Source organism: Coffea eugenioides, chromosome 6 (genome assembly GCF_003713205.1).
Source record: "Coffea eugenioides isolate CCC68of chromosome 6, Ceug_1.0, whole genome shotgun sequence".
In the NCBI taxonomy this organism is placed as follows: domain Eukaryota; kingdom Viridiplantae; phylum Streptophyta; class Magnoliopsida; order Gentianales; family Rubiaceae; genus Coffea; species Coffea eugenioides.
This window is the reverse complement of record NC_040040.1, coordinates 10583219-10610030: the sequence shown is the minus strand read 5'-3', so window position 1 is coordinate 10610030 and position 26812 is coordinate 10583219. Positions and strand designations below refer to the sequence as shown.

The 26812-nt window shown below is 38.8% G+C and overlaps 7 protein-coding genes across 9 annotated transcripts; 6 read left to right on the top strand and 1 right to left on the bottom strand.

Annotated features, from left to right (window-relative positions):
• The first annotated feature begins 73 nt into the window (after window positions 1-73).
• On the top strand, window positions 74-5057 carry LOC113775204. 2 transcript variants are annotated; one of them, XM_027319979.1, is made up of 12 exons: window positions 74-449; window positions 544-582; window positions 711-762; window positions 862-935; window positions 1022-1152; window positions 1656-1779; window positions 1991-2085; window positions 2185-2496; window positions 2609-3322; window positions 3655-3762; window positions 4078-4145; window positions 4625-5057. In XM_027319979.1, the coding sequence occupies exons 1-12, from the start codon at window positions 425-427 to the stop codon at window positions 4710-4712; spliced, it is 1830 nt and encodes a 609-aa protein (XP_027175780.1). In that variant the 5' UTR covers window positions 74-424; the 3' UTR covers window positions 4713-5057. The 2 variants fall into 2 exon arrangements, with proteins under 2 accessions (XP_027175780.1, XP_027175779.1); XM_027319978.1 differs by having other exon boundaries at window positions 2606-3322.
• A 1000-nt stretch (window positions 5058-6057) lies between these two features.
• On the top strand, window positions 6058-10461 carry LOC113774557 (glutamate-rich WD repeat-containing protein 1). Its single transcript, XM_027319100.1, has 12 exons — window positions 6058-6288; window positions 6450-6613; window positions 6858-6936; window positions 7295-7477; window positions 7582-7680; window positions 8251-8416; window positions 8508-8614; window positions 8745-8884; window positions 8969-9041; window positions 9640-9755; window positions 9854-9971; window positions 10051-10461. Exons 1-12 carry the CDS (start codon window positions 6241-6243, stop codon window positions 10180-10182), a joined length of 1425 nt encoding a protein of 474 aa, XP_027174901.1. The 5' UTR covers window positions 6058-6240; the 3' UTR covers window positions 10183-10461.
• A 668-nt stretch (window positions 10462-11129) lies between these two features.
• Window positions 11130-15775, bottom strand: LOC113774558 (enhanced ethylene response protein 5). The gene is made up of 9 exons (XM_027319101.1): window positions 15297-15775; window positions 14531-14667; window positions 14372-14465; window positions 13881-14245; window positions 12491-12578; window positions 12189-12265; window positions 12025-12099; window positions 11838-11943; window positions 11130-11710 (listed from the first exon to the last, which is right to left on the bottom strand). Exons 1-9 carry the CDS (start codon window positions 15471-15473, stop codon window positions 11579-11581), a joined length of 1251 nt encoding a protein of 416 aa, XP_027174902.1. The 5' UTR covers window positions 15474-15775; the 3' UTR covers window positions 11130-11578.
• Window positions 15776-16107: 332 nt separating this feature from the next.
• Window positions 16108-18432, top strand: LOC113776446 (ectonucleotide pyrophosphatase/phosphodiesterase family member 3). The gene has a single exon (XM_027321612.1). It carries the CDS (start codon window positions 16566-16568, stop codon window positions 18054-18056), a length of 1491 nt encoding a protein of 496 aa, XP_027177413.1. The 5' UTR covers window positions 16108-16565; the 3' UTR covers window positions 18057-18432.
• A 1656-nt stretch (window positions 18433-20088) lies between these two features.
• On the top strand, window positions 20089-23225 carry LOC113775116 (thioredoxin-like 2, chloroplastic). The gene is made up of 4 exons (XM_027319858.1): window positions 20089-20548; window positions 21473-21655; window positions 22525-22689; window positions 22913-23225. The coding sequence occupies exons 1-4, from the start codon at window positions 20333-20335 to the stop codon at window positions 23045-23047; spliced, it is 699 nt and encodes a 232-aa protein (XP_027175659.1). The 5' UTR covers window positions 20089-20332; the 3' UTR covers window positions 23048-23225.
• Window positions 23226-23646: 421 nt separating this feature from the next.
• On the top strand, window positions 23647-25359 carry LOC113775330 (uncharacterized protein At4g29660). 2 transcript variants are annotated; one of them, XM_027320159.1, is made up of 3 exons: window positions 23647-23763; window positions 24245-24457; window positions 25018-25359. In XM_027320159.1, the coding sequence occupies exons 2-3, from the start codon at window positions 24275-24277 to the stop codon at window positions 25132-25134; spliced, it is 300 nt and encodes a 99-aa protein (XP_027175960.1). In that variant the 5' UTR covers window positions 23647-23763; window positions 24245-24274; the 3' UTR covers window positions 25135-25359. The 2 variants fall into 2 exon arrangements, with proteins under 2 accessions (XP_027175960.1, XP_027175961.1); XM_027320160.1 differs by having other exon boundaries at window positions 23647-23767; window positions 24247-24457.
• Window positions 25360-26025: 666 nt separating this feature from the next.
• Window positions 26026-26583, top strand: LOC113773528 (PRA1 family protein F3). The gene has a single exon (XM_027318167.1). The coding sequence runs from the start codon at window positions 26026-26028 to the stop codon at window positions 26581-26583; it is 558 nt and encodes a 185-aa protein (XP_027173968.1).
• Window positions 26584-26812: the final 229 nt, after the last annotated feature.

Here is a 26812-nt window from a genome sequence, read left to right as displayed (position 1 = left end):
GATAATCTCATACTACTGAATTAGTTTCCTGACAACAATTAGTTGACGATTTCGCGAAAAAGCCAAAGCTGAGGCGGAGGAGAGAGTAGAGACAGAAGTACAAATTTGGCGTTCTGCCTTTTGAGGTGGTTAATAAGCAGCAGGGAAAAAAACTGGACCCCAGCATGAATTTTTCCTTTCCTCCAGTCCAACCACATCTGCATCTGCGAGCTTCCATTATTTCATCCAATCTGAAATCCGCATTCCATTTCTGCCCAGGAATTCATAACTGTCCTAGGAGTCTCCAGCATTTCATACGGATTGCAATTGACTTGAAACTCTCGAATTTTAAACTGGAATCTTTTGCCGCAAAAATAATAATCCCTCAACTTTCTTCTTCGTTTTAGCTCATCTGGTCAACTTCCATTCCAGATTTCCATTTCTGATGCCAGGAACTGTCCAAGTTTCAGGTATTGAGAGACTCCCTCCCTTTATTGTTATATTTCAGAACGAAAGTTTTTAAAACTTTTCTCAAGTACACCTATTTCTACTGATGCACCACAGTTTTGGAATTCAAGGGCCTTCCTTCAACATGCTTGAAGCGTAAGTAGTCAACTCTCCTCCTTCCCTTTTAAGGTTTCGTGGATTGTTAGAAGGTGCAAGACCTCAGCACCCTTACTTATATAGTTACACTGGAGAGAATGTATTGATGAATATCTATTGTGATGCAGTTTCCCTGGGGAAAAGAGAGTATCAAACTTCAGATACAGGGGACTTCTTATTGTAATGAACCCTACTTGAAGTTTTATTTTGTATTGATGTTCCTCTTAATTTATTAACTCAAGGGAAGATAAGACTCTTAATGTACTTAACATTATGCAGCCCATTGACAACTCTTCACGACAATTTGGTTGTTAGGCTTCTGGATGCTGAGGGAAATGAAATAGCTCTCACAGGTTTAACACATACCCAAATCACTTAAAGATATTACCTACTGGTTTATCATTTTAGTCACACGGAGCCTGATAAGGGTTCATGGCAGGCATTCAGACAATGTCGATTGTTGAAAAGGTTTCTTGGGATGAAAATTTTCCTCTTGATGGAGGTGGGCATGTGCACTTGAAGTTACAGTTTGTTCTCAATCAAGAAGAGCGAAATCGCATCCGCTTAAAGGTACTGTCTACCCATGCTTTTGTTTGACTTGTAATCATTTGATTACAATCTGAAACCAGGCTTGCTACATGAATGATGCTGTGCATTTCATTGCTTCAATTAATAAATGAAAGGCCATAAGACTGATAACTGTTAAAAGGCCTCTATGATAGTCAGAGTATGAAATATCAACAGAGCCTGTCACAATTCTTTCCCAAATCCACCTTGACCGCAAAGCACATTTCTTGCCCTTCCTTTCTACTTACTGAATGCAGAATTATTTAGATACCATATCGTCTGAGATAGAGCTGCATTGCCTTTTGGGAAGTTAAAAGGCTTCCAAGACGGCATTTCTGTAGAAGAGTCAGTTAAAATCTGTATGTCAAAACGTAAGATAGATAAATGGCGATAGAATTTGGTTATATATCGCAACTTAGTAGCTAAAATTAAGCTAAATTCTGCTTGCTTCCAGCAGCTAATGATAGATATATTTAACAATTACATGTGCACGAGCCCTTTTGCAGAGAGAAGCAGCAGTGAAAAAGAAACAAGAGAGTTTCTCCTACATTAGCAATGAAAATCCAGAAATTGCAACTTCAGTTGGTGGTTCTGTCACTTTGCCCCCCCAGGCCGAGCAGCAGGTCTCAGGTTAGTTCTGACTAGGAGTTAAGAATATATAATAGGACAGACAAATTTTTGGCAGCAAAAGAAAATAAAAGAACATTTACAACATTGCCTGTATGTGTAACTGCTTCTACCTCTTTTGAAGAGAATTTTGTTGATGATATGACTGCTATGCCTTCTGAAGAATCACAAACAAGAAATGTTCCCAGAGTTGTGACCCTTAATAATGTTACAGTGCTAGCCAGTCTATTGCCAAATACTGATGTTTCCCCTGCTGGTTTACAATCTAATTATCAAAGGGAAGAAGTAAACCTCCTCCAAGTAAACCCAGTTAAGGATCAAAACTGTTGCTTGATAAACTTTGTTGTTTCCGGGCAAAAATATTTTTAAATCAGTTAGATTTCCTAACAGTCAAGCCGCCTCTTTTAGAAGGCTATGGATAAAAGAGCAGGGACATTCACTGCTCCTAAGATTCATGGAACTGAAGCTCACCAGATTGCATCTGAAGAGGAGCCTGACACTCAGCCATCAGTGCCTAAAGTTGATGTAAATCTGGTTTTTGGAAAAGAACAGTCATCTGATTCCATAAACACTGAATTAGATTTTTTTAAAAAGAGCAGTTCGGCTTCTATTAGGCTGGAAGATGATGATGTCGGTAAATCTCCGCAACGAGGTCCATTGGAGAAAACACCTAGCAATGTGAGAAAGTTAGTTAGTGCTTTTGAAAGTAGTCTACCTAAGGTACTTCAAGACTTTTTAGCACTAGCATGTTGCTGCATTTGATTTTTCAAGTTGTATATGTATTTTTTGTTCATACAAAAATTCAAGATGTGGTCCACCTGGATTCCAGCAGGATGTGAAATCATCTGTAAAAGCACCAACTGTCAGATCTGAACCGAAAAAAGTTGGGAAGGGAGGTCATTTGAAGGACTGTGGCCCAAAGGATGTCACTGAACCAACAGAAACAAGTTCAGGAAGGAACAATAATCCATTTGTTGCAGGGGACATGAAACCGACCCTGGCTACTTCTGATGAAAGGGAAGAGCCTTTTGGATCTGGCAAATGTTCTGTTAGCAACATATGGAGTAAGGTGATAGAGACATCAGAGCGTGAATTAGTGGCAAACATTAGACCAGTAGAAAAAGAAATGAGCACAATTGAATGGACGGAATCATGTGCACAGTTGGAGAGATCGTCAACTACTGAAAAAGCTAGTACATCTGGTAGAATGCATACTGACCATTCTGAAAGAGCTTTCTCATTTCGGTTGTCTGCTGAGAAACAGCACTCTTCTGCCACTTCATATGCAGAAGGAAAAGGAAGAACCGATTCCACAAAAACTGATTTTCTAGTGGCTTCTATAAAGAAATCAAAATCAGTAAAATATTGTGAGGAGGAGAATTTTAATTCTGAAAATTCTGGCATGTGGATATTCCCAAATGACACAAAACACTTGTGTATCACAACTGCAGGTAAGAGAGTAATGAATTTGTTAGGAACTGGTGCTACTGAAGCCAAACTCCATCAAAAGAAGAACAGTTCCTCTTCATCTGGCGATACTAGGAAGGTATCTGACTTTTATTGTTTTTTCTGAAGTTGCAGTAACATTCTTTGGATAGCACACATACTGTTTTACCCTTTCAGTTATTCATACCTACTTGATAACCTCAATTTTAGGATCATTGGTGTATATATTATTGGGTAATCAGCAATATCCATTGCAATTAGTTAGCCCCAATAGAGTTGATTAAAAATTCAGCTTTACAAATTTCATTCCATGTAATAGAGGAGTATTGATCAAACTCAGATCACACAGGCCACACGTACAGTTCTTCTGCTTAATTTAGCTATCAATTGTGGATTGTTATTTGAAGGTAATTAGTTTTAGCAATTTTGCAGCATGGATCTGACTATGAGATGAAAAAGCGTGAGAAAGAATCTCAGAGTCCTAGAATATCAAGGTCGGAGAGCTCCTCAAATGATGCCTCTGGTGGACTTGTTGGACAGGTTAATTAAGTTATATGATTCTTTCCATATGTACGTAGTCAACTAGCATGGTTCTTTCGGCAGTGCACCTGATACATTTAATTGGAAAATGTTCGTCTTATGACTGCTTTTGTGAGCATAATCATGATTCTTGTAGAAGTTTATCTTTCTGAAGTACTTCTTGATCCAGTCCTTTGCATGGTGCAACATACACTATCAATACCTTATGGATTTTGATCTGACACTCCAGAACATGGTGATATTACTTAATGCTGCACATACTCGCAGAAGAGCAAGATAACTGGAGCTAATTTTTATAATTGTTCTTCTTCTCAGGTGATAAAGATTGCAATCATCGTGGGCTTTGGAATACTTGTTTTCTTTACTAGACAACGAGAGCCCAGGTTTGTCAGCAGCTTATGTTTGAGATGAGATCAGATTCGCTTTTGTTGTTTTTTACTTCGCACTTCTCGAATTGTTGATACGAAACCCCGATGAAGAAGAAAGTGCATTAAAAAAAGAAGAAGAAGAAGAAGAAGAAAGTGCATCATCACCACTTTTTTGAAAAGATTTTCTTGTGCAGAGCACAAAATTGAAAGATAGGTTCTTTTATTTCCGTCTTGTAATGCTTACCACCATTAACACATGCACGCGTCATCACATGTTTGGAGAATTTTCTTTGTTGAAGTGTATAACCAAAACAGAATGCTTGGCCTGTTAGTGATTAACGTGTATAGTCGGGCGAATTCCAGGCTTCTTGTATACTGTCCATCCAATACGCTTTGTCCAGCTAAAGTAATTTAAAAGAAAAGATTGCTTTGTCCAATTTTTACAACTCTTTTAATCTTTCTGCTATCTAAATGATTTTGTTCCTTTTTGTCAGAAAGAGCAAAAGAGACACAAATGATCCTTTCTTCACAAGATCAGAGTACATGGATGAACATACAACTACAGCAGAACAAGTAGACTGACAGCAGACCAAAGAGTTGGATATAAAACTGACTTGCTAATTGCCTATCGTCATAGATCATACTAACTTTTACTGGGCTCTCTAGTCGCAGACAAAAGCAAAGGGGGTTGGATCTCAGAAGCATTCGTCGCCCTACGTGTTGCCTATGTCTTTTGCAGATTCTGGAGTCCTTTTCTTGATTAGTATACGGGTAGATAGTCTGAGAGACGTCCACATAGCTTATACATGCAAGACATTTTTATGTCCCTGCTTCACGTTTCCATCTTAAATACATTGGCATCAAAGCTGAATGAAGTTTAGACATTAATTGCAGACTGGGGAAGCAACTTTGGCTTCTGCACACTAAGCTTGAAATGTCTGATATCCTTTCTTCCAAGAGGCCAGAAGCACAGCAAGGTTCAGAATTAACCAGTCTTCACCAGACAATCCGGAAGGAGCAGAGGAATAATGTGCTTCTTCCAACTTCCACGGCTTGTATCTTCGAACTTCAAATGAGAGAAAAATAAAACTTCCAAGGGATGATTGACTAAGAAAACGAAGTTTAGTTTCTGGAGTTATTTCCAAAAAAAAAAAAAAATTTCCAGAACTTGTGCACTGCTAAAATTTTGTATCCATCCACCCAAATTTGCAACAAATTCAAGCTATGGACGCCTTACATTGGTAGTTCTGAGGTTCATTATATCCGATTGTTATCCAACCCATGAGAAATACGGACAATTCTGTTCTATAAATCAACTAAATGGTTTTTTTTTTCCTTATTTCTCACTGGAATAGCATCCATTCTAAATAAGAAGTCTATTAAACGGAGAACCAACTTGTGTAAAAGTTTCTAGGATTTTAAAATGATGATGTTGCCAATAATAATTTATGTTTTCAAAAGAATTAGCGATATCAATTATTTCCTATCCCATATACATACGCTAGTACGTACGAATTTTGATTTAAAGTTTACTAAATCTTGAATGCTGCATGTGAATTTTTAACTTTGGTATTAACCATTTTTAACTTTTTGAGACCCTAATATTGCCTTCATAGCAAAAAATGAAATCTTGCACATAAGGAATTCCAAGTAAAGGATTTATAGATATAACTTTCGCAAAATATAAATAACAGCAAGTTCCACCATCCCTTTTGAATGATACTTATAATTGCAATTCAATAAATTCTTATTATATTATTCAATAATTTAAATTTTTAAAATAATTTAAGAGCTGATATCTCTTTTTTTTGTACATTCAACTGTAAATTGATAGCCATCGGTAATGTACCAAAAACGGTACAGTACAACTCCCCATAAATAACATCATCTATACAAACTGAAAAAAATAAACTGGAGCCCCGTCTGGACCGACCCCGCCTTCTACCTTTGTCCGCCGCTCCACGCACGATTCTAAAGCCCTAAACCCCTAAAGTGGTGTGCATATTCTGTTCTAGTAGTGTTCTGCTCCCTCAGATAAAACTCCGTATTTCTCACTCCCTCTCCTCCGCCTCTCACCCTCAAACAAAACGAATATTAGTTGCAATTGAAAATGGTTCGAAGCCTCAAGAATCCCAAGAAGGCCAAGCGTAAGAACAAGGTCGAATTTTAGTACTAGCCCTTTTGCGTCTTCTTTTAACTCAAGCATAAAAGAGGAAAAAGGAAAAAAAAACCATCTTTTATCCATTTATTCCTTTATACATGTTAAATCAGTTATGAAATCAATTAAAGGTTGAATTTTGACATGAACATCTTGATCAGGGAGCTAAAAAAGGAGATGGGTCGTCATCAAATTCTGCGCCGTCGGTGCCAACAAAAGTGTGGCAGCCAGGAGTGGATAAGCTGGAGGAAGGAGAAGAGCTTGAGTGTGACCCTACTGCTTACAATTCTCTCCATGCCTTCAATGTTGGCTGGCCCTGTTTGAGGTACTGTTTTCCTCTCTCTATCTCAATTGTTAGTTTGAGTACTGTTCACTTCTTTTCTAGTTAATTTTCTAGGTGGGATTTTTGTTAATTAGCTGTATCAGTGTGCTTGTCTGCTCTGAACTATTTTTCTGCACCTTTTTTTATTGTCATTGAAGTGGGTGGGAATGGGAGCTGTGGGTTTTGCTCGATGAGAAATGGATCAAAGTGTTTTGTTTATTTATTTATTTTCTTTGGCTTTGAGCAGTTTTGATATTCTTCACGACTCGTTGGGATTGGTGCGCACAGAGTTCCCTCATACAGTGTACTGTGTTGCCGGAACTCAGGTGAGTTTATTGGGTTATTCCGTCTTATTGGACCCTAACCAAAAAACTCACGAGTTCATGCATGAAGTGTTTAATTTGGTGGGATACTTTTGCTAAGCCAAAAGGCTTATGGAATTGTTTTTAGTCAAGAGATCATTCCGTATATCAAAAAAAAAAATTTTTTTGCCTTGGAAGATACTGTAAAATTTATTCTACAGTGTTCCTCTTTGTCTTAATCTTCCTTGAGCATTTGCAACTGGAAAATTACTGCATTTGTTGTTTCTTAGACCATTGACTGAACAAGCTCTTTTGTTTGTATTTATATTTATTTTTATGTGGGCTTCTGATTTGCTTCTTTTTCTTTTCATATTTCTTATAGGCAGAGAAAGCTTCCTGGAACTATATTGGAATTTTTAAAGTATCTAACATTTCTGGCAAGAGACGAGATCTAGTTCCGAATAAAGTAAATGCTGATGGCTCGGAAATGGATAGTGATAGTGGTGATGACAGTGACACGGATGATGAGGAGGAGGGCAGTGGTTCTGAGCCGCCTGTTTTGCGGGTATATCATACTTCCTTTCATGTAAAACTTGTTCAGTTTGATATCTGTTGAGCTTTTCTTCCAGCATATAATTCTCTTTTCCTGCCTTACAATGAATCTAACAGCTCCGCAAGGTGTTTCATGAAGGATGTGTTAACAGAATACGTGCAATGACACAAAATCCCCATATATGTGCTTCTTGGTCAGATAGTGGTCATGTCCAGGTCCGTTTCTTGCTCCTGAGTTTTTGGTCAATTAAGTGCAGAAGTTTGGATTCCACTTCAATACCATGCTATTTGAACTGTGTGCAAGTTAAAAGAGTTTCGATGTATTGTTGAACTGTGTGTGAGGTTGCGCAGCCTCTTAAGTCGGAGATATGAACCAAAACCATTAGAAAAGTCCATGGCACCTCCACCATCTTATTGGCAGGTGGTAGGAGAGAATTTCTGTCCTCGAGTTTTCCAATACCATAGAAACAAAGAGATATGTTAGAGGGAAATTTTATGGTTTTCTGAAACTCAAGTTAGTACTCCATTTAGTTGATGGAACATGCAAGGGCCTTGGCATCGCATATTTAACCTTAGCGGCACTGAAAAGTGGGTCCAGGAGTGCTTGTCATTATAGAATTGACAATCAAACTCTTTCCTAAATTTGACTTGAACCATCCAAACAATTTGTGAGTTCACAAATGGGTTTTTTGTGCCTTTAGGTGTTTGTTACTGGAAAGCTAAGATACTTAGAAGGCATCCAGTTCTTTTAATTTCTTATTTGTGCATGCTCCGATGGCTTTGCAGATCTGGGACTTCAGCTCTCATTTAAATGCTTTGGCAGAATCAGAGACTGATACCAGCCATGGAGGTTCTGGAGTAATTAATCAATCTCCTGTAATCAAGTTTGGGCATAAAGATGAAGGCTATGCTATAGACTGGAGTCCTCTTGTCCCTGGAAGGCTTATATCAGGTACTGCTTCATGTTTATTGTTTCATGCATTCAGCCAGCAACTCTAAATGTTGTATTCGACCCAAAATTGATGCTTCTTTCATCGCGATAGGGGACTGCAAGAATTGTATTCATCTGTGGGAGCCCACATCCAGTTCAACTTGGAATGTGGATACCACTCCTTTTGTTGGACATACTGCAAGTGTTGAAGATTTACAGGTACAATAAAATTTTTCAATCAGAATTTCCATCTCCAAGAGTTAGAAATTGATCTATGAATTGCTAAGTGGTAAAAGTTCTGTTTTGTATTTCTAGTTGAACATTACTCAAGTCACTTATTTCTTTACAGTGGAGTCCTGCAGAACCATATGTATTTGCCTCTTGCTCTGTGGATCAGAAGATTGCAATATGGGATACTCGTTTAGGGAAGTCTCCAGCAGTGTCGATAAAAGCACATGATGCAGATGTCAATGTGATCTCATGGAACAGGTGTTAAAATTGCTTTTCATTTGACAATGTCGTATAATCTTTCTTCAAGTTAGTTTACTTGTGTAGTCATCTGATTGTAACTAGGCTTGCAAGTTGTATGCTGGCCTCTGGAAGTGATGATGGGAAATTTACCATTCGAGATCTAAGAATGTTGAAGGTATGGATTTTCATTCTAAACATTTTACTTTAGAAGCATGAAGTGCTTGAAGTTTTGAATGGGCTGCTTTGGAATGGTTCTCCATCACGTATATGCATTTTAATGTCATTGAGGGACATAAATCAAAGTATTTTTCCTATTTCCTAGTACTAGTAGGTGGATGGAACTACTCACTTGTGGCAGGGTGATGATTCTTGGGGCAGTTGGGAGATGGTGATGGTCCTCCACAGTAGATATGAACAGTGAATTTTTAATGCATTCACGTGGTGGTATACAATTTTTTCCTAGAAGTATGATTAGTAGTGCAGTTAAGTTATCTTAGATGGAATGCGGATGATTACTAGTGCATTTAAGTTATATTAGTTGGAATGTGGATTAATTGGAACCATTAAGATATATTAGTTGGAATGTGTATTATTTGGGACCAGTTTTACCAACTTAGTAGTCCAACATAAAATGCCCAAGGTCGCACCTAAAAGAAATAGTGGAGATAACCTGCCGACATGGCATTTTTCACAAACGTCAGTGCTTTTATGTATGATACATGTTGATTGTCTTTGTCGTTGATTATGAATTCTCTCTCTCACCCTCTTTGCAGGAAGGTGATTCTAATTTGGGCACATTTGATTATCACAAGCATCCCATTACATCCATTGAGTGGAGTCCACATGAAGCGTCTACCTTGGCAGTTTCATCATCTGACAACCAATTGACGTAAGAAATCTTTAGCTGCCTCTGTGCGTGTGTGTGTGGTCAAGTGAAGTGTGTCTATGTGAGTTGTTTACCTCTACTATTTTGTCCATCTTGTTCAGGTTATGGGACTTTGCTTTGGAAAGAGATGATGAAGAGGAGGCTGAATTTAAAGCTAAGACTCAGGAGCGAGTAGATGCCCCTGCTAATCTGCCTCAACAGCTGCTGTTTGTTCATCAGGTTATATTTTTTTATAGCTACCTAGGGTGATAGTTGTTGGTTGTTCAAATGTTAAACTTCACTTTTTTAACTTGTACAGGGCCAGAAAGACATGAAAGAACTTCACTGGCATGCACAGATTCCAGGAATGATTATATCTACTGCTGGAGATGGCTTTAATGTACTAATGCCATCAAATATCGAAAGCTCACTCCCTGCTAATAATGCTTGACAGTTGAAACAATTTCATCCATTCCATTCCGGAAGACATATCACTCAGCATCACACTGATTGTTTGAAAAGGCACGGGGATGAACATTGATCAAATCGCTTGCAAACAGTTTTCTGAGGTCACCGTACGCAGTTAAAAAGTTGATATCAATTTTGTCTCAGCACCTATCTAATTGTGGTTATAGTACGGAAGACTCTTGATCTTACATCATCTTTTTACTTTCTTTTGCTACAAAAATTCTGAGAAATGAAATCAAAGGAAAGAATCTGATTGCCTCTAGTGTCCGCTGCCAAAAATATTTTACGGCACAATCCTTCGGCTAGCACTGTTCTTTTGGAATGATCAAGCCCCAGAAGGTTTTATTGGATGGCGCCGTTCCTTTGGAAGATTTGGGGCAGGGGAAGTTGGAGCTGGAAAGATCTGTTCAAAAGGATGTGATTTAGGTTGAGCTAGTTTTATAAAAAGCTGGTTTGCTTCTTGAAACTCCGCAAGAGTTCGACCAGCTGCTGCATTTAGTGCATATTCCAGGCTCTCGCCTCAGATTCATGCTGAGAACTCGAAACTGTGACCGTGTGTTAACTGCTTGAGCTGCTGTCCACCGGATAAGCTTGCCCTGCAGTGTACAACTTTCCTGCCACTGCCCCAACTCTAGTAGCATGCATAACGCTGGCATTCATCAGTGACACAGATAGAACGCCAGGATGAATTGGGTTTATCATTTAGATTGATGCAGAAATTTCACAAATTTATGCATCAATAATAGTACGTCCAGCTGACTACTCTAATTTCGGCTTGAATCTCACTGTGAAGACAGGATTTGGCATCATCTGTCAGCTAAACAAAGAATTGTCCAAGTTTTAGTGAGGATGGCTATAATTCGAGCCTGCCGAAGAACTTAGGCTCCCCCAGACCAGGCCAACAATAAATAGCACAAGACGCCGGAGGCCAATCTTTAAGGGTCATTGGTTACAAAGCTACTAATAAGCAAATCTCTGCCGCAAATTTACAACTACCCTTCATTTGGGCCTAGTATAGAACCATTAAAAACTTTTCGAAGCAGCAGAAAATAACGTGCAACTACCCGATAACCAGTCAAGCTGCAGAATATAGCTGCAGAAGTAATTCTACGTGCTTCAAAGAATCAAAATCTGTACCTCCCCAAGCCCAAAAAACATCATTAATTTTACACTTACAAGAGTAAAATGGAATTTAGCTGAAGCTTAGGAATCAAAACTATTCGGCGCCATATACTCCAATCTCGGTCAGACAATGAGATGTAGCGGACCTTAACCGTCTGAGAAGCACCATCGCATCTTCCGCAAAGTCAGTCAGATCAGAAGAGAGGCAGCTGAACAAATGGACCATTATGAATTTGAGCACGTATCAGCAGAATCTTCTAGGAACTAACTGGCTTGCCATTTAATTTTGGGAAAGGATCTTGTTTGCTTAAAACCACCACTTTGCTCTTGTGAGCAAAGTACCCTTTGACAAGATTTTTATATATTAGAATGGACATTATGCATTCCACCTGCACCGGATGCAACAGAAGAATGAGGTTACCCCGCAGGTAAGTGTCTAAACAATATCAATTGGAAGAAAAGGAAAAAAAAAGCATGAAAACAACCAGTGTAATAACAAAACGAAACCAACAATACCTCATCTACATCCATGTCCATCTCAAGCCATTTCATTGCTTTAACAATAATTTCTAACTTTATCTGGTGAGCCTTGTTTGGATCCTTCTGCTTTTGGATGATGTGGCTGAATTCACGAGGACAAGTGCAATTACTATTTGACAATCTCTATAAATCATAGAAAACAGTTGTATTTACTACTACTCACATCTTCTTCAACAATCTCTGGTAAACTTGGAGCTCTAGCTTCTCTAAGACAAGGTAAACTCCTGACCTTAAGAATCTGGAGAGATAAGAGTGCTCAATTTTATTACTCACTGTTAAACATGTTGACACCTGGTTACTGATCACATAACAGTAAATTGAACATACCTGTCTTCATGCTCCTGGAGGGCATGTCGAAGAAGTCGAAGATCACCTCTTTTCAGTGCAAGCACAATGTTACTGTACTGTAAAGGAAATAAAGAAAATCGTATGACTGAAACAAGAACATGATCTCTAAGATCAGCAAAATTGTTGAATTAAATTTCTTTTTCAACAATCAAAATTGATTAGTGAAGTTTCTTTCCATGGATGAGAAATCACATCATGGTTATGGAAAAACAAAGAAAACATATCAACATGGTTCAGTGATTTCCAAGGAAGGAAATTTATGACTCAGACACAGGATATACCTCGTTTAGATTATAATTCTCAAGGAGCTGTGCGTGTGGTAAAATTCCAATTGATAGCTTTACAGGTATCAGATATTTGAGTATCATCCTGTACAATGCAACTAAGAAAACTATTAGCACCATGAACCTACTATATCAGAAAAACTTAGAGCTAAAATATTTGGGCAACAATACAAGCAGTATACCAAAATACTTGGACATGCAGTCCCTCAAATACCAAACATTAAAAGATGCCTAACAAACAATTTAAAATCTATGTTTCAGAAAGGATTTTCAATAATGTCAGGGATGGATTAGACTTTTCTGGAACTTTCACAAAGCATTTTCCATTAGGTGCACAAACATGTTGGAAAGGACAATTTACTGTCACTAATCTGTCACCAAAAAACTTCTATTCTGAAAGGTGCCTCTACTTAATTTCAATCCATATCACCAGAAAAGACTGCCTGCAGTGCAATGCTCCATTCTCAAGAAAGTTTCAACTAATTCATCTTTTACCCAGCTCATGCCAAGAAAATCAATCACCGAATTCAGTACCGATGAGCTACCCTTGAAAATAGTTAACCAAGAAAAAATAACATGCCAAGCACACACCAAAGCTTCAACCATCTAATAGCTCTTGGAGAAATTTTCTCATTTCCAAATTTCAATATATCATCTATGAATTTAAAAATCTTTCTTCTATTCCAGTTCTCCGATATGCATCTCTCCCTGGCCTTAACAACATGGAATAGTGACCATAGACAAGGAGCAGTTTGGCAGAGTTGATGATGTGCTCTTCATAAGTATAGCCTAGTGCCTACACCATAAACCTAAATCTTTCCCCACCTCTCATTAATTTTGATTCCACGTGTCTATATTTCTCCAGGAAGCACTAATGTAATTCAACATAAGCAGTTGAAAAACTGCCTCATTCTACTCTAAGTTTCCTACAGATTCCAAGCCACTATATCATGCAAGACCCCAGCTGGAATAGATCTTCAATTTTTTTCATTTTCATTTAAGCCAGAATTAGGAGCAACCATTATAATGTACCTTTAAACTAGAAGCAACAGAAACAAAACTGTTTAGCAGAACAAAACATGAATATATGCACTTTACAGTTCAACCACTGTCCACACATATAAAATTTAATTTTGGCAAAAGCCTTACCTATACAGTAAAAATGAGTGCTACTGTTAACCTATTGGGCTAATTCTCAGGTGACGGTACAGAATATCCTCGGTTGAAATAAATTACTATGCCACGAACAAAATATGTAGGCTTCAGTTAATCAGGCAGCAAGCTGATATACTTGGGTAGATTTAAGGAATCTTGTCAAAATGCAGAAACAAATGATGGGAGGTAATCTGTCATTCAGAAGAAAAGAAGAAAAAGTTCAGACTTAGACCTTATATTTGCTTCCTTCCGAGCATCACAATGCGATAAAGCATATGATAACTTATGATCAGCCGCTGGAAAGTTTTCATTGTACACCTCTAAACGGCCTGTGTAATACATGTAGGTGACCTTATCCCGAACAGGAAATTCTTCAAAATCAAAAATTCGAGCTGTCTCAATGCTTCTTATGACGCTACGGCATAAATGAACAGTACCAAGCTTGAAATAAGTTTTGAAAAGTTGGCAGGTCACATATAGAGCACCAACACGCTTGGGACCTTTTCCAGCAAGAGTGCTAAAAACTTTCATAAGGAGTGAACCAGCCCCTTTCAATTTCTCTGGAGTCTTCCCATTTGAAGCCAATTCTATATCAGCCTACATTTTCAAAAACATTTCCAAAGACATGAATTAGCTGGCTCAATATCAATCGTATTGAAAGATCACATACTTATACAATGCGGTACAGGGGAAACATGACCATCACATACACATGGCTCTTACCTTCTCAGCAAGAACCCTAATCTCATAGGCCAGTACATATAGTGCTTCCAAAGCCCACGCTGAATCCCAATTACGAAACTCCTGAATGAAAGCACTGTAATCCCAACATTAATCCAAATCCCAATAAGCATATAATTATTGTTAATGAAATCAACATACTTGGAAGCTTTCTCAAAAGCTTGGTAGGACTCGACCAGGTTTCTGAGACGATAACTTTGCAAAGCGCGAAATATAGGAAGTAGTATGTCAGCATACTGAGAGTATTCCTCAGACTGTCTAATCAGCCTATTGGCGTCCTGCAGTCATAAAAACAACAAAATCAGCAAATCTTTCTAGTGGGACTGTAGGAGGTGCAGTGCAGTTTAGAAAGGTGAAGATATGCTTAAACATACATAGCTGTGTGTACACAGTGAATGTCGTAAAAAGTGTGGATTCTGAGCATGTCTAAGTAGAGGACAGGGGCCGCATAAACAGCAAATGCTTCAACCAAATTGAAAACCTAAAAACTTCACCTGTAATTAAGATTTACTTGAAGCAAATTACCTTTCTTATGTCAAATACAATCCTTTTTTTTTCTCTTTAAAAATAAAGAAGGAAAAAAGAAAGTCCATTCTCCAAAATACAATCTTTTTGCCAACTGCAATACTAGCCCTTTTTTTTTTTTCATCTATAATACAAGCTTGATCTCTGGCCACTTATATACATCGCATAAAATTAATCTTTCCATTACGTAATACCGTTCTAATTCCAAGCTTTGTATTAAAAAAAACTCAATTTACTGATCTAAATTCTCGGGGAAATTAGGAAAACGCTTCACAAGAAACCCAAAATTCCACAAGCAAAGCTGCTTTTAAATCAGGAAGCTCAAAGCAGTCAACCGCAAATAGAGGCTAAAGTGGTCGGAAACCAGACAGAGTGAATGGACCTGAAAGGTGTTGAGTGCGTCGGCGAGGGAAAGGAGGTGGTGAGAGTCGGAGGAGATGGATAGGAGACGGCTGAGGGATTTGCCGTCTTGCGTGGAGACTGCGTCGGAGAAGCGGTTAAGATAATCAAGTATTCGTCTGTGTGCTTCCCCCATGCTCATCATGTATGCTCCCGCCATTCTTCCAAATAAATTCCTCTTCCTCCACAACCTCTCTCTCGCTTCTATTGAGCAATTAAAGCTCGGAGGTTTTACTTTTTCTGCTGCAGCTAACGGAAGAGGTACTACCGACGGTGGCCGGAGAGTGTGGCGGCGGCGCAAGCCCAGTCAACTCACCACTCAATAAAACAATACAATGCTCCGGCCTTGATCCCAGAAGAACACATAGTTAATCTCTCTCTAGCCTCTACTACTTCCTCCTAATTATATCTGCCATGCCTCTCCAGAGTGTATGTAGATTAATTATAGTGATAATTTTCTGAGCAGAGGTGTGAAATTTCAACTTTTATAGTAACGCTTTTGACTAGCCATGCGAATATGTATTGGGTGCACATGCGGGGGATGATGTGTGTGACGCAAAATTAATAAAAGAAAAAGCTAAATGTAATAAGCCATTAAACATCACGCCTTCAAAAGACATATAAATTAAGCAAGATTAGACAATTATGAATTACCTAAGACATTTTTATTTTTAATAATAACCTTCATTCAAAAACACTTTTTTAAATGACCTTCAATTCAAGACCCACAGAAAACTGGAATCAAAGTGTCAATCGTCAAATGAGACAGGCCAAGGCCTCCAAGTCCAAACTCCAAAGCTGGTAATCGCAGGCCTGCCAATAGCCGAAACCTCATCAATCATCATCTGATATTGAAACGATCCAATTAGGAATAGTCACCAGCCCACCACCAACTTTGGGAAACCGTCCGTCCGTCCGTCCGTCCGTCAGCCAGCATCCCAGCTCTCCTCCGACAGCTCTCTTTTAACCAATTCCAGCAACTTTCCCTTTCCTTCTTCCCGCTCCACTCTTTGACCCTCTTCTCTCCTTCACATCTTCACGTCTTCCCTTTATACACTTCCACTTTGAAAGGGAGAAGAAGAGTATCAAAGCCTCAAAGCTAAATTTCATCAAAACCTACACCAAGATTCAATCTTTGGCATCTTTTGACTGATTCAGAATCCCATCGTTTTGATAATGTAGATACAACCCAGATCACAGCATCTTGAATCTTTCTTTTTTTTGGTCCATTCAACGCAATATTATCAGGATCATGGATACAGAATCTCTCTCTCTTTTACCTTCGGGCAAAATTAAAATACTCACCCAAAATCCAGCCGGAAAAGCAGACGATGGCCCACAAACCTCAACCACAGCGTTGCTCTCGTTGAGCACATATTCTTCATCTCCCACAGCACCCAAAGCCACAGCTAAAACAGTGCTCTTCATCTCTCTCGTCCTCTCAACTTGTATAGCTGTGTCTGCAGCTATAGCCTTTGCTTACCTCTTCTTCGACGCCTCCCATTCATCGTCATTACCACCGTCGCCTCCCGATATTGAAGTCTCCCGTCCGCTTAATAAACTAAAAGGACCGGTTGTTCTCTTGGTTTCCTCAGATGGGTTCAGGTTTGGATACCAATTCAAGACCGATACTCCAAATATTCACAGATTGATAAATAATGGGACTGAAGCTGAGTCGGGTCTGATCCCGGTTTTTCCAACTCTAACTTTCCCCAATCATTACTCAATTGTCACTGGTTTGTACCCAGCATATCATGGAATTATCAATAATTATTTTACTGATCCTAAAACTGGTGAGTTTTTCAGTATGAGCAGTCATGAGCCCAAGTGGTGGCTTGGGGAGCCTTTATGGGAAACTGTGGCTAATCACGGGTTGAAAGCTGCAACATATTTTTGGCCTGGTTCTGAGGTACATAAAGGTTCTTGGAATTGTCCTGCTAATTGTTGTATGCAATATGATGGTTCTGTGCCTTTTGAAGATAGAGTTGATGCTGTGTTAAGGTACTTTGATTTGCCTAGTGATGATATGCCTGTTTTTATGACATTGTATTTTGAGGACCCTGATCATCAGGGTCATAAGGTTGGGCCTGATGACCCTGATATTACTGAAGCTGTTGGTAGGATTGATAAGTTGATTGGGAGGTTGATTGATGGTTTGGAAAAAAGAGGGGTTTTCGAGGATGTGAATATCATCATGGTTGGTGATCATGGGATGGTTGGTACTTGTGATAAGAAGTTGATATTTTTAGATGATTTGGCTCCATGGATTCAAATTCCAAAGGAGTGGGTTCAGTCGTATAGCCCATTGCTTGCAATTCGCCCACCATCAGGAACTTCTGTTAAGGATGTTGTAGCTAAGATGAATGAGGGACTGAAGTCTGATAAGGTTGGGAATGGGAACAGATTGAAAATTTATCTCAAGGAGGAGTTGCCGAGTAGGCTGCATTACTGGGACAGCTACCGGATTCCACCCATTATTGGTCTGATTGAGGAAGGATTTAAGGTGGAGCAGACAAAATCGAGAAAGCAAGAATGCGGAGGAGCACATGGTTATGATAACGCATTTTTCTCAATGAGGACTATTTTTATTGCCCATGGACCTCAGTTTGCAAGGGGACGCAAAGTTCCATCTTTTGAAAATGTTCAGATATATAACTTGGTTACAACGATTCTGAACATACAAGGGGCTCCAAATAATGGGACATTATCATTTCCACGGACAATTCTTTTGCCTAGCCACTGAATTGTTTAGTTTACTTACCAACATGGAGTATCAAGGAGGAGGTGGTTATCCTTCCTGCAGTATTCATTTTCTTATGTAAGAAACTCATGGGTCAAGATGGCGGGGCCTGTCTGAAGAGGTAATTGCCGTGATGCTCAAACTCAGTAGGCTCCAACAGCATCACAGTTGATTTTGAAGTGATAGGCAATCTGTTGGTCACTTGCTATTCTCTCCCAATGCATAATGTGTTGTATCCATCTTGCAGCTTATATGAGAACGGACGTAGCATTTGGACCTTAGATGTTGTATATGCTGTTCTTCTTGCGGTTTGTATGCAGAGAAATTCTGCAGTGGATTATACTGTTTGATAATTGTATCCTTGCATGTTTTGGAATTATACACTGCAATACGCGACATAATGCATTAGTCCTGATGATTATTACAACAAAAAAGGGATTTTTAGAGGGATCAGCTAAAACTAGATCAAGTGGTCTAAAATTCGAGAGCTCCTGTGTCAATATTTCAAGCCATAAAATGCATCAGAGGACAAGGAAATCTTGTTCTTTCTGACATTTCAGTTGCGCCCTAGTAAACACACTAACCCAAGCTCAGTGCTAGCGCTTCTTTTCGGTGCTTTTCAAATTCCGGAGTGTGATTTCTTTGGTTCTTGGTGGTCTGATAAAAGAAACGATCCTTCAATCTTCCCAAAGTTCCACACGAGCAAGGATTCTGAGAAGTATGTATGGAGGTGGAGATAAATCATAAATACCCCTTAGTGTCAATAAACTTTGTTAAATTTGTCTGTCTCGGAGAATCGGTTAGCACCTGAAGGGTATGCAAAGGAATTGGACATATATAATTTAAGTAACGAAGGTAGATACTTGGAAGGATGCAATTCTTTTGTCCAAGCTGCCACCAGATGCTTCAACAATCTCAAATATTTTGACGGGGTATGATGGACTATGGAGCTCATAAATGTGGAGGCGATGTGAACATTTAACCTTCATTTTCGTGGCAATTCCAAAGTAACATGAGCACATCCTATACCCGAGCAATTCAACCTCTGTAAAAATCTAAAAGCCCATTTGAATTTTTTTTTTTTGAAATTTTTGTAGAAAAATATATTGTAACAATTTGATGTATGTGGGGTGAAAAAATATATTTAAAAAAAATTTAAAATTTTTTGGTTCATTATTTATTAGTACATGCTTTATCCATATTAGGCCGAAGCGTAAATGCCTGTTTTCCCTTATGTTTTGACTATTAAATCCGAAGATAATATGACTAATCGAATAATGGTGCCATTACATGCTTAATGCAACATAATTTTGCGATCTCTGCCGAGAAAAAGCTTTTATGAATAACCTAAATTGGACTACTGCTGTCTAAAATTTTATTATCACGGTTACAAATTCCTTTTCAGAATGCAAAATAGCGAATAGTAGCTCATTCATTCCAAGAAGAAAAGGACTGGATATCTCTCAATCCATGAATATTCACACGTGAAATGAAAACAAAATAAGGAAATTGCAAGCAATTTGTCTTGCTCAGCGTACAAAAAACCATTGGGCGTTGGTCTAATAACCAGGAAGAAACCCTTAAACCGTGTGTGCACGAGATTGAAGATTCAAATCTCACCTAGTGCATCACACAAAAGTATAGTAGTAGTATTTTTGTTCTTAAAAATCCTGCAATAGTGCACTTGTTGATGTAGTGATTCACCCTCACTCTCTATACAAGTCTCCTTAGGATTTCCTCTCCTCTCATAGAGTAGGAATTGATTAGATAATTGTCCTTGTATATGATGTGGTGATTCACCCCCAACCTCTAATAAGGCTCCTTAGGATTCCCTTTTTTCAGTGGAAGTAGGAGTAGGTTAGACAATTGTCCTTGTCAACAAAAAAAGAAAGCGTACAAAAGTTTTTTTGGTGGCAAATTTAAACAACAAAAATAGGATGCATCCAAACACAGCCATCTTTAGACTATAGCAACCAATACGAAAAATCTTTTAAATAACATGTGAAAATTATAGCTTTTCATGGTACGTTCTGGTTCACACAAATATTACACTACACACCGGCCTGGTCCAAAGTCTCCTCTCCCCATCCCGGAAGCAGCTAAACAAAAATCAAATCCCTCCCCGTCACCCCCCAATGGCTCCTATGTTACAGCCTTTTCTGTTGATGTGACCGGCAAAAGTACTCACGTTTAAATATCCCGGAAGAATTTCGAATCGAACCATATCGAGAAAAGGGAAGACAAAGAAAAGTTCTACATAATTCTTGTTTTTCTGTTCCATGGCTGTTGTGATTAGATTGTGTGGGGGTTTATTGGATTTCTCTTCGTCATCATTCTTAACCTCATTTCCGTCGAGTTGTTCCCAGCCAATTCTTGCACCACCCCACCGGAGATTTTGTAAAAGGGTCATCTCGTCTTCAGTGTCTTCGCCACCTACTGAAGAGTTTGTTCCGCAAATTGGCTTCAAACCTCGGAGGCGATTGACATCTTTTAAGGTAAAGACTGAAACTTTATTGTTTTTATTTATTTTGAACTCGGGGTAGATTTAGTTGTCAGAAATTAAGACTAATTCTTTCTTGGGCTGAGAGAACGAAGTAAAGTATGAACACTTGAATAAATTTTATCTTTTCTTCTTCTTCTTCTCCTGGAGTATAGTTTTCCCGAATTGCTTTTGATTATTGCTATCTGATGAAATTGATGTAGTACTTCTCTTTCGCCAAGAGGGGAGGAGGGTAGCGAGGAGGAGCTAGTATGTTGGTTAATGGATGAATTGGTGATAGAATTCTTGCTCAAGTCTTCTTTGCTATGGTTTCAATCCACGAGGTCTTTTAGCGGGGTTTCAGGACCCTTTTGCGGGAACTGCTCACTAGATCCTTGAAAATTTGTAGTCCCGTAGGACAACTGATATACATGTACCGTTGTCTATTTAATCATCAAGTTCTTGTTTCATCAAGCTCTCAAAAATGTGACATAAGTGAAAAGAATGTAGTCTAGTAGCCTTTTACGTAAATTTTAAGTAATTACAGGAGGTTTTCTGCCTGTTGCTCTTAGTAGATTGGTGTGTATCTCTGTTCATTATAAAGAAACTAACATTTTAGCTTTTCACGTTCAATTTTGAAAGTGTCTCAATTTTAGTAGAAAGTGAAGATGACCAATAAAGGGGCAAAAAAAGGAAAGGAGAATAAGATTTGACCGCCTTCTCGAACTCCATCTTGGTTATTGAGTGTTTTTTTCCTCTTTTGTTCACTTCCCTAGTTGACAAATTTGTCACATGACCTCATAACCGACTTATGTTTCTTGGAAGAACATCTTAATCTCTTGACGCCATCCTGCATTATTGATTTTGCATCGCTATTATGTTTTGACTATATTCTGGTGCTTCACTTGTGCTCTTTTTTTATTTGACTGCATTACTTCAGGTACAGGCTGCTGTTACCGAAACAGAGAAGCCAAAGTGGTGGGAAAAAAATGCAGGACCAAATATGATTGACATACATTCGACACAAGAGTTCTTGAATGCTTTAAGTCAGGCTGGAGATAAGCTAGTCATTGTTGAATTTTATGGAACATGGTGCGCGTCCTGCCGAGCACTATTTCCCAAGGTGATTAAAGTTTTCATTTTGTTGGTTGTCAGTAATATCATTATCTTCAGAGATGTATGTAATTCAATTGTTTTTCTTCTGCTTTTGTCAGTTTATTGATCCCTTAAGGTTTTCGTTTTAACCTTGAACTTTTCGACACATGATTTTTGTGCAAAAATGGGAAAAGATTTATTTGTGAAAAATAGTATTCTTATGTTTGGTTCTTAAAGAAATGCAAGTAGGAAAATTTCTGTTCATTTTGGAAAACCGCATAATTCTGACATGAGTATGGCGGTGAAGAAATTGACTCTCTCTTTTGACTCTCTTCTCCTTCACTTGGAGACAACCACCTATCATTGGTCCACGAGCTCAAAATCTAGAAAGCAAACCATCTGTGCCCAACCAATATCTTCTCTCTGCCTTCCATCAGAAGTAGGACTTTTCTCCTTAGCATTGATGCAGAAGCATTTTCTACGCTATTAACCTGGAATTTGCATTACCCCATGAGAATTCGTGTGCTCATGGCAGGCTTGAGAGCTAGGAGCATACTTGTGGGGTTGACAGATCCTAATGTTGGGATGACGTATCTTCTTGTTGGTTTCATCTGGGGGAAAAACAGATGAGCTGCTAGAGTTTTCCAAATCAATGTGCATTCAGTTCACAGAGTTGTTACTAGTATGGTATGAAGTTACATCTCTGAATGAAGAGCTTCCTATCTCCTAATGGTTACTTGAAATGATTTGCCCTGCCTTTGTTTTGTTGACCCGGTGGTTATGGGTATATTAACTTGAAAAATGAAAGCAAGTTATAGTTCATTCATGCATTACCATTTTGGCCTGCAGATTTTGTTTCCAAGTAAATGTATTTGATTTGTTTAGACCTCTAATCAGCTCTGCAGGACTGCTGAGGAACATCCTGATATTTTGTTCCTTAAAGTCAATTTCGATGAAAATAAGCCCATGTGCAAGAATCTGAACGTTAAAGTTCTCCCGTATTTCCACTTCTATCGTGGAGCTGATGGACAGCTGGAATCCTTCTCTTGTTCCCTTGCCAAAGTGAGTAAAGTTACCTGGTGAATTTCCTTTGTTGGTTCCAAAATTGGAATAGGCTGTTGAGCAGATTTGAAGGGTGGATAATCCTTGCTACCTGGCCGAATTAGGATGGTGAATTAACTTTTATTAAGCATACATGAATGGTTTAGGAATGAACTGAGTTTCTGTAACATGGTGGTGGTACTTAATTGAAAGTAATTTCCAATCATCTGCATGCTCTTTGCAGTTTCAGAAAATAAAGGATGCCATCCAACTACATAACACAGCTCGCTGCAGCATTGGCCCTCCTACAGGCGTGGGAGACGTCAATCTTGAAAGCCTTTCTGCAGCAAAGGACAAAGTCGCTGGATCTTCATCATAGGACCACATTTTTTAATAAGTGTTAAATATTTGTCAGTAGCTATCCGATTATCTATGTATATTGCTTAAAGAATGGTAAACTGCAGTATTCAAGCTGCATTTCTTGTCACTGCAATTCTTGGCACAATGTAATGAGACGCTTTCCTGAATTCAATAGAAAGGTACCTTATTTCATGGCAGCTACTAAAATGCAAACAATAATGTTTAATGGTGGAGTACTTTATTTTAGTTTCAGAACAGCCAGTGTCCGTTGATCCTGCAATGAGGTTTAATTTTGTTGATACATGACATGCTTTCCTTAATTATTTATTAAATAGAAGAGTAAATTTTATACACACTGATAGTACATATATCATTACCGTTGGATCATAACACGATGTGTAAAAATTAAATTTTAAATTTAAATTTTACACAGTTATCATTCATTCAACGCCGATAGTGAAAAAATGAAAAACTATTATAAAGACGTTGGGCTGGGCTCGCGTGATTCACTGAGCCCATTGTATAATCTGGGCTTCGCGGTTGTGTTGTACTCAATTTGCACTAAGCCACGTGTCTGAAACTCACAAGGCTTCATTACCATATCTAAACGGGGCAAATGTCGGAGCTACCACAGATCCGACTCTAGTGTTCACGGTTCACGCGACAGAAGCAGCTGTCTCTTCCAGCACTCAGTGGTCTCAACAATCGGCCGCTCTCTGCTCTCTCTCTCTCTCTCTCTGTAAGTCGAACAATTACCATTTTTTCTTCTGTTATTTGACTGTTCCACCATTTTGTGTCTGGTATAATGTATCAATTTGCCTTTTTGACGCGATTAGTGATTTGATTAAGTAACATTCTGGTGACCCATTGAGAAGTATTCATCTTTTCATGCGTGTTGGTATGTTTTGCTGAATCACTTATTTTCTGAATTTCTTAAGCTGACTAAGTGTTTGTTAAATTGCCCGAACGAAGGGTAACCGTTTAACGAACACTTGCACCAAAGGCTTTCCGAGTAGTTTATGTATCGCCCGTCTTTTTTTTTTTCCCTTTTTTTTTGCTGCTAAATGGTGGAAAAGAACCTTTTTTTGAAAAAAAAAAATCAGAATGACGGCTTGCTTAAAGGACTCGTGATAATATGATTCTTTTCAGTTTTTACATTTGTGTACTGGAACTATCTTTCCTTTCGTTTGTGGTAAGTGGAAGTTCCCCCATGTAGCTTTCAGGTGGTAGAAAGGAGATTTTGAGGATGGCAAGCTATTTGTGGAGAAAGTATGCTGATTATTTGTATTACAAGTGGGAAAAGACGATTCTCTGGGACATGCTGGAGCCATATAGGCGTCCCAAATCTTTCACTCCCCTTGTCACACTCTACATTTTTGCCTTTTACACGGGGGTTATTGGATCAGCTATTACCGAGCAACTATATAAGGTATTCTTGATGCATGCTATGAACTTTTGTGGGTCCCATTGGTCGTCTTGTGCTTCCCCTCTCAAATTGCTTTGCTTTTGGCACTCATTTTATCGTCATAAAAGATACATGATGATGCTTTCCTCCACGACATTTTTGTTCTTTGTGGACTCTTCTGAGCAGAATTAAGCATTTCTCATACATGCGTCTTGGAATAGGTTGGAGCAATGTGAAACAAAATGTGCAAGCTAGATTAGCTTACTACTCATAAAACTATCTGAGGAGCTTCGTACATAACGTGCTGTTTGCTCGTGTAGATTTCAACCTGCTATGGCTTCTTATTGGGTTTCTATGTTTACTGGGAACTTTGAGAGGCGTGATCGTAGTTGTTTTACTGCCTTGAGTGGACTGATGTCCTACTCCCATTACCTTTTTAACACTGGAATTGCCTTTTTTTCTGGACTAAAACTTTTTTTTTTCTTGATTCTGTGTCGAATTGAGGGCTTATGTGTGTGGTTTTTTTTTGAAATTGAAGCTCCTCTCCTTGAATATGGACAATTATGCACATTCTTGTTAAACAGGAGAAATATTGGGAAGATCATCCAGGAGAAGCAGTGCCTCTGATGAAACCAAAGTTCTATGGTGGCCCTTGGAGGGTAATGAGAGGAGAAGTACCACCATCGATCAAGCAGGGTTAAGCAACTGCATAGATTTCCTGTCTAACGTATTCCGAGATTTTCTGTAACTTACCTCCAATGACATGTATCCGTCCACCAGTTAGTTCTTTGTGTATTAAGAGCTATCATTATTCTCACGGTCCATCATATACAGATTTTGAGGTGTTATCGAACTTTACCTATTTTAGAGTTCAAGTTAAGAGTTGGATATGCTCCTAAATTATTCAGATAATTGTTTTCATGATACCTTTGGATCGTGCTACTGTTTATGCTGTTAAGGCTTTTATGTGTTCAGTCAGATATTCACCTAGATCACTAAACTTCCCTCAAAAACATAGGATGCAACGGCTGGCCATTATGGAAGTTAACGAAAAACGTTGTCACTATTTGGAAAGAGCTGAAAAGGAAATTAGAGATGGGTCGAGGCTGTGAATCAGAGATTCTCCTGATTCATTAAACGAAATCTTCGTCCTTGCAAATGATATAGTATACAATTCCGCAAGAATACGATACCTCAAGTGAACAATTTAGGTACTATATACGAAGTAGTGGTACATTTTTTTTTTCCTGGTGAAATTGTTATAGGCAAAATGCTCTGTCAAAGGTTATGCATTAAAAGCATTGAAAGTTTATATTGGCATCGTGCATTTGACGGTGGTAATCCTTCTAGAATGTGCCTTTTTATGCATAATCTACCGTTGATGAAGTCGGATAATTAACTTTGCACTTGTAATCATGACTCACTAGGTGCAACAAACAACTTCCTCGACTTTTGCTTATCTTTTTTACTTCTCTCCTCCTGAAATTAATGTCAAGAACCTGTAACTCCTTCCATCGCCAACTCCAATTACCCCGTGGCCTCTTCTTCTTCTCCCACCACGGAAGTTAATTTCTATTCCAATCTTCAAGAAGATGACGACAATGTACGGCACAATCCCCACATCAGACTTCTATGCCGACCGATTGGACAGAGTCAGATCAGATCTTGGCAAAAGACGCCCATGGAATGAAATGCTCTCTTCCTTTTCATTCCCTGATGGCTTCCAACACTCGCTCTCGCGCATCAACACCAATGTGGCATATTTCCACATGAACTATGCCATGATCGTTCTCTTTGTGCTTTTCCTCAGCTTATTATGGCACCCTGTCTCGCTCATCGTCTTCACTGTCGTGATGGTTGCATGGCTTTTCCTCTATTTCCTTCGCGATGACCCGATCGTTGTTTTTGGTTATGCTGTGGATGAACGCGTGGTCCTGACCATTCTGTCCATTTCTACGGTGGTTTTGTTGGTGACTCGCACGACCCTGAACGTGGTGGTGGGGGTTGCTGTAGGGTTGGCGGTGGTGGTGGTGCATGGGGCGTTTAGGATGACTGAAGATTTGAACGTGTATGGGAACGAAGGTGTTGGAGGGCCTACGAGGCTGGATTTAATGGAGACTGCTGCTGCTTCTTTTTCTTCATCTTCGTAAATAAAGCTCGCATACGTCGTTGCATAACAATCAAATTGTAATTTCAGTTTGCGGTTCCAAGATCTTGGGAATTGCAGTATTGAGAAAATCCATGGTTCAGTTTTATAATTGGCGTTGGATCAAGCAATTTTACCAGAAATCAGGGAAACTCTCCCTTCTGTTTCATACTCATTCTTATCAATTGGGAAGATAATAATATGTAGATACATGAATGAAAATCTATTACTTG

Excerpts from the sequence above, each read along its gene's own strand:
- LOC113775204 (XM_027319978.1), top strand. The coding sequence starts at position 425 with ATGCCAGGAACTGTCCAAGTTTCAG. Across the intron at positions 450-543 it reads AGGAACTGTCCAAGTTTCAG|TTTTGGAATTCAAGGGCCTT; the intron begins GTATTGAGAGAC and ends GATGCACCACAG. Across the intron at positions 936-1,021 it reads AAATGAAATAGCTCTCACAG|GCATTCAGACAATGTCGATT; the intron begins GTTTAACACATA and ends GGTTCATGGCAG.
- LOC113773528 (XM_027318167.1), top strand. The coding sequence starts at position 26,026 with ATGACGACAATGTACGGCACAATCCCCACATCAGACTTCTATGCCGAC.
- LOC113774558 (XM_027319101.1), bottom strand. The coding sequence starts at position 15,473 with ATGGCGGGAGCATACATGATGAGCATGGGGGAAGCACACAGACGAATA. Across the intron at positions 14,246-14,371 it reads TTAGGGTTCTTGCTGAGAAG|GCTGATATAGAATTGGCTTC; the intron begins GTAAGAGCCATG and ends TTGAAAATGTAG. Across the intron at positions 12,579-13,880 it reads CGGAAGGAAGCAAATATAAG|GATGATACTCAAATATCTGA; the intron begins GTCTAAGTCTGA and ends TGCATTGTACAG.
- LOC113775116 (XM_027319858.1), top strand. The coding sequence starts at position 20,333 with ATGGCTGTTGTGATTAGATTGTGTGGGGGTTTATTGGATTTCTCTTCG. Across the intron at positions 20,549-21,472 it reads GGCGATTGACATCTTTTAAG|GTACAGGCTGCTGTTACCGA; the intron begins GTAAAGACTGAA and ends GCATTACTTCAG. Across the intron at positions 21,656-22,524 it reads GCCGAGCACTATTTCCCAAG|CTCTGCAGGACTGCTGAGGA; the intron begins GTGATTAAAGTT and ends ACCTCTAATCAG.
- LOC113776446 (XM_027321612.1), top strand. The coding sequence starts at position 16,566 with ATGGATACAGAATCTCTCTCTCTTTTACCTTCGGGCAAAATTAAAATA.
- LOC113774557 (XM_027319100.1), top strand. The coding sequence starts at position 6,241 with ATGGTTCGAAGCCTCAAGAATCCCAAGAAGGCCAAGCGTAAGAACAAG. Across the intron at positions 6,614-6,857 it reads GTTGGCTGGCCCTGTTTGAG|TTTTGATATTCTTCACGACT; the intron begins GTACTGTTTTCC and ends GGCTTTGAGCAG. Across the intron at positions 7,681-8,250 it reads CAGATAGTGGTCATGTCCAG|ATCTGGGACTTCAGCTCTCA; the intron begins GTCCGTTTCTTG and ends ATGGCTTTGCAG.
- LOC113775330 (XM_027320159.1), top strand. The coding sequence starts at position 24,275 with ATGGCAAGCTATTTGTGGAGAAAGTATGCTGATTATTTGTATTACAAG. Across the intron at positions 24,458-25,017 it reads TTACCGAGCAACTATATAAG|GAGAAATATTGGGAAGATCA; the intron begins GTATTCTTGATG and ends CTTGTTAAACAG.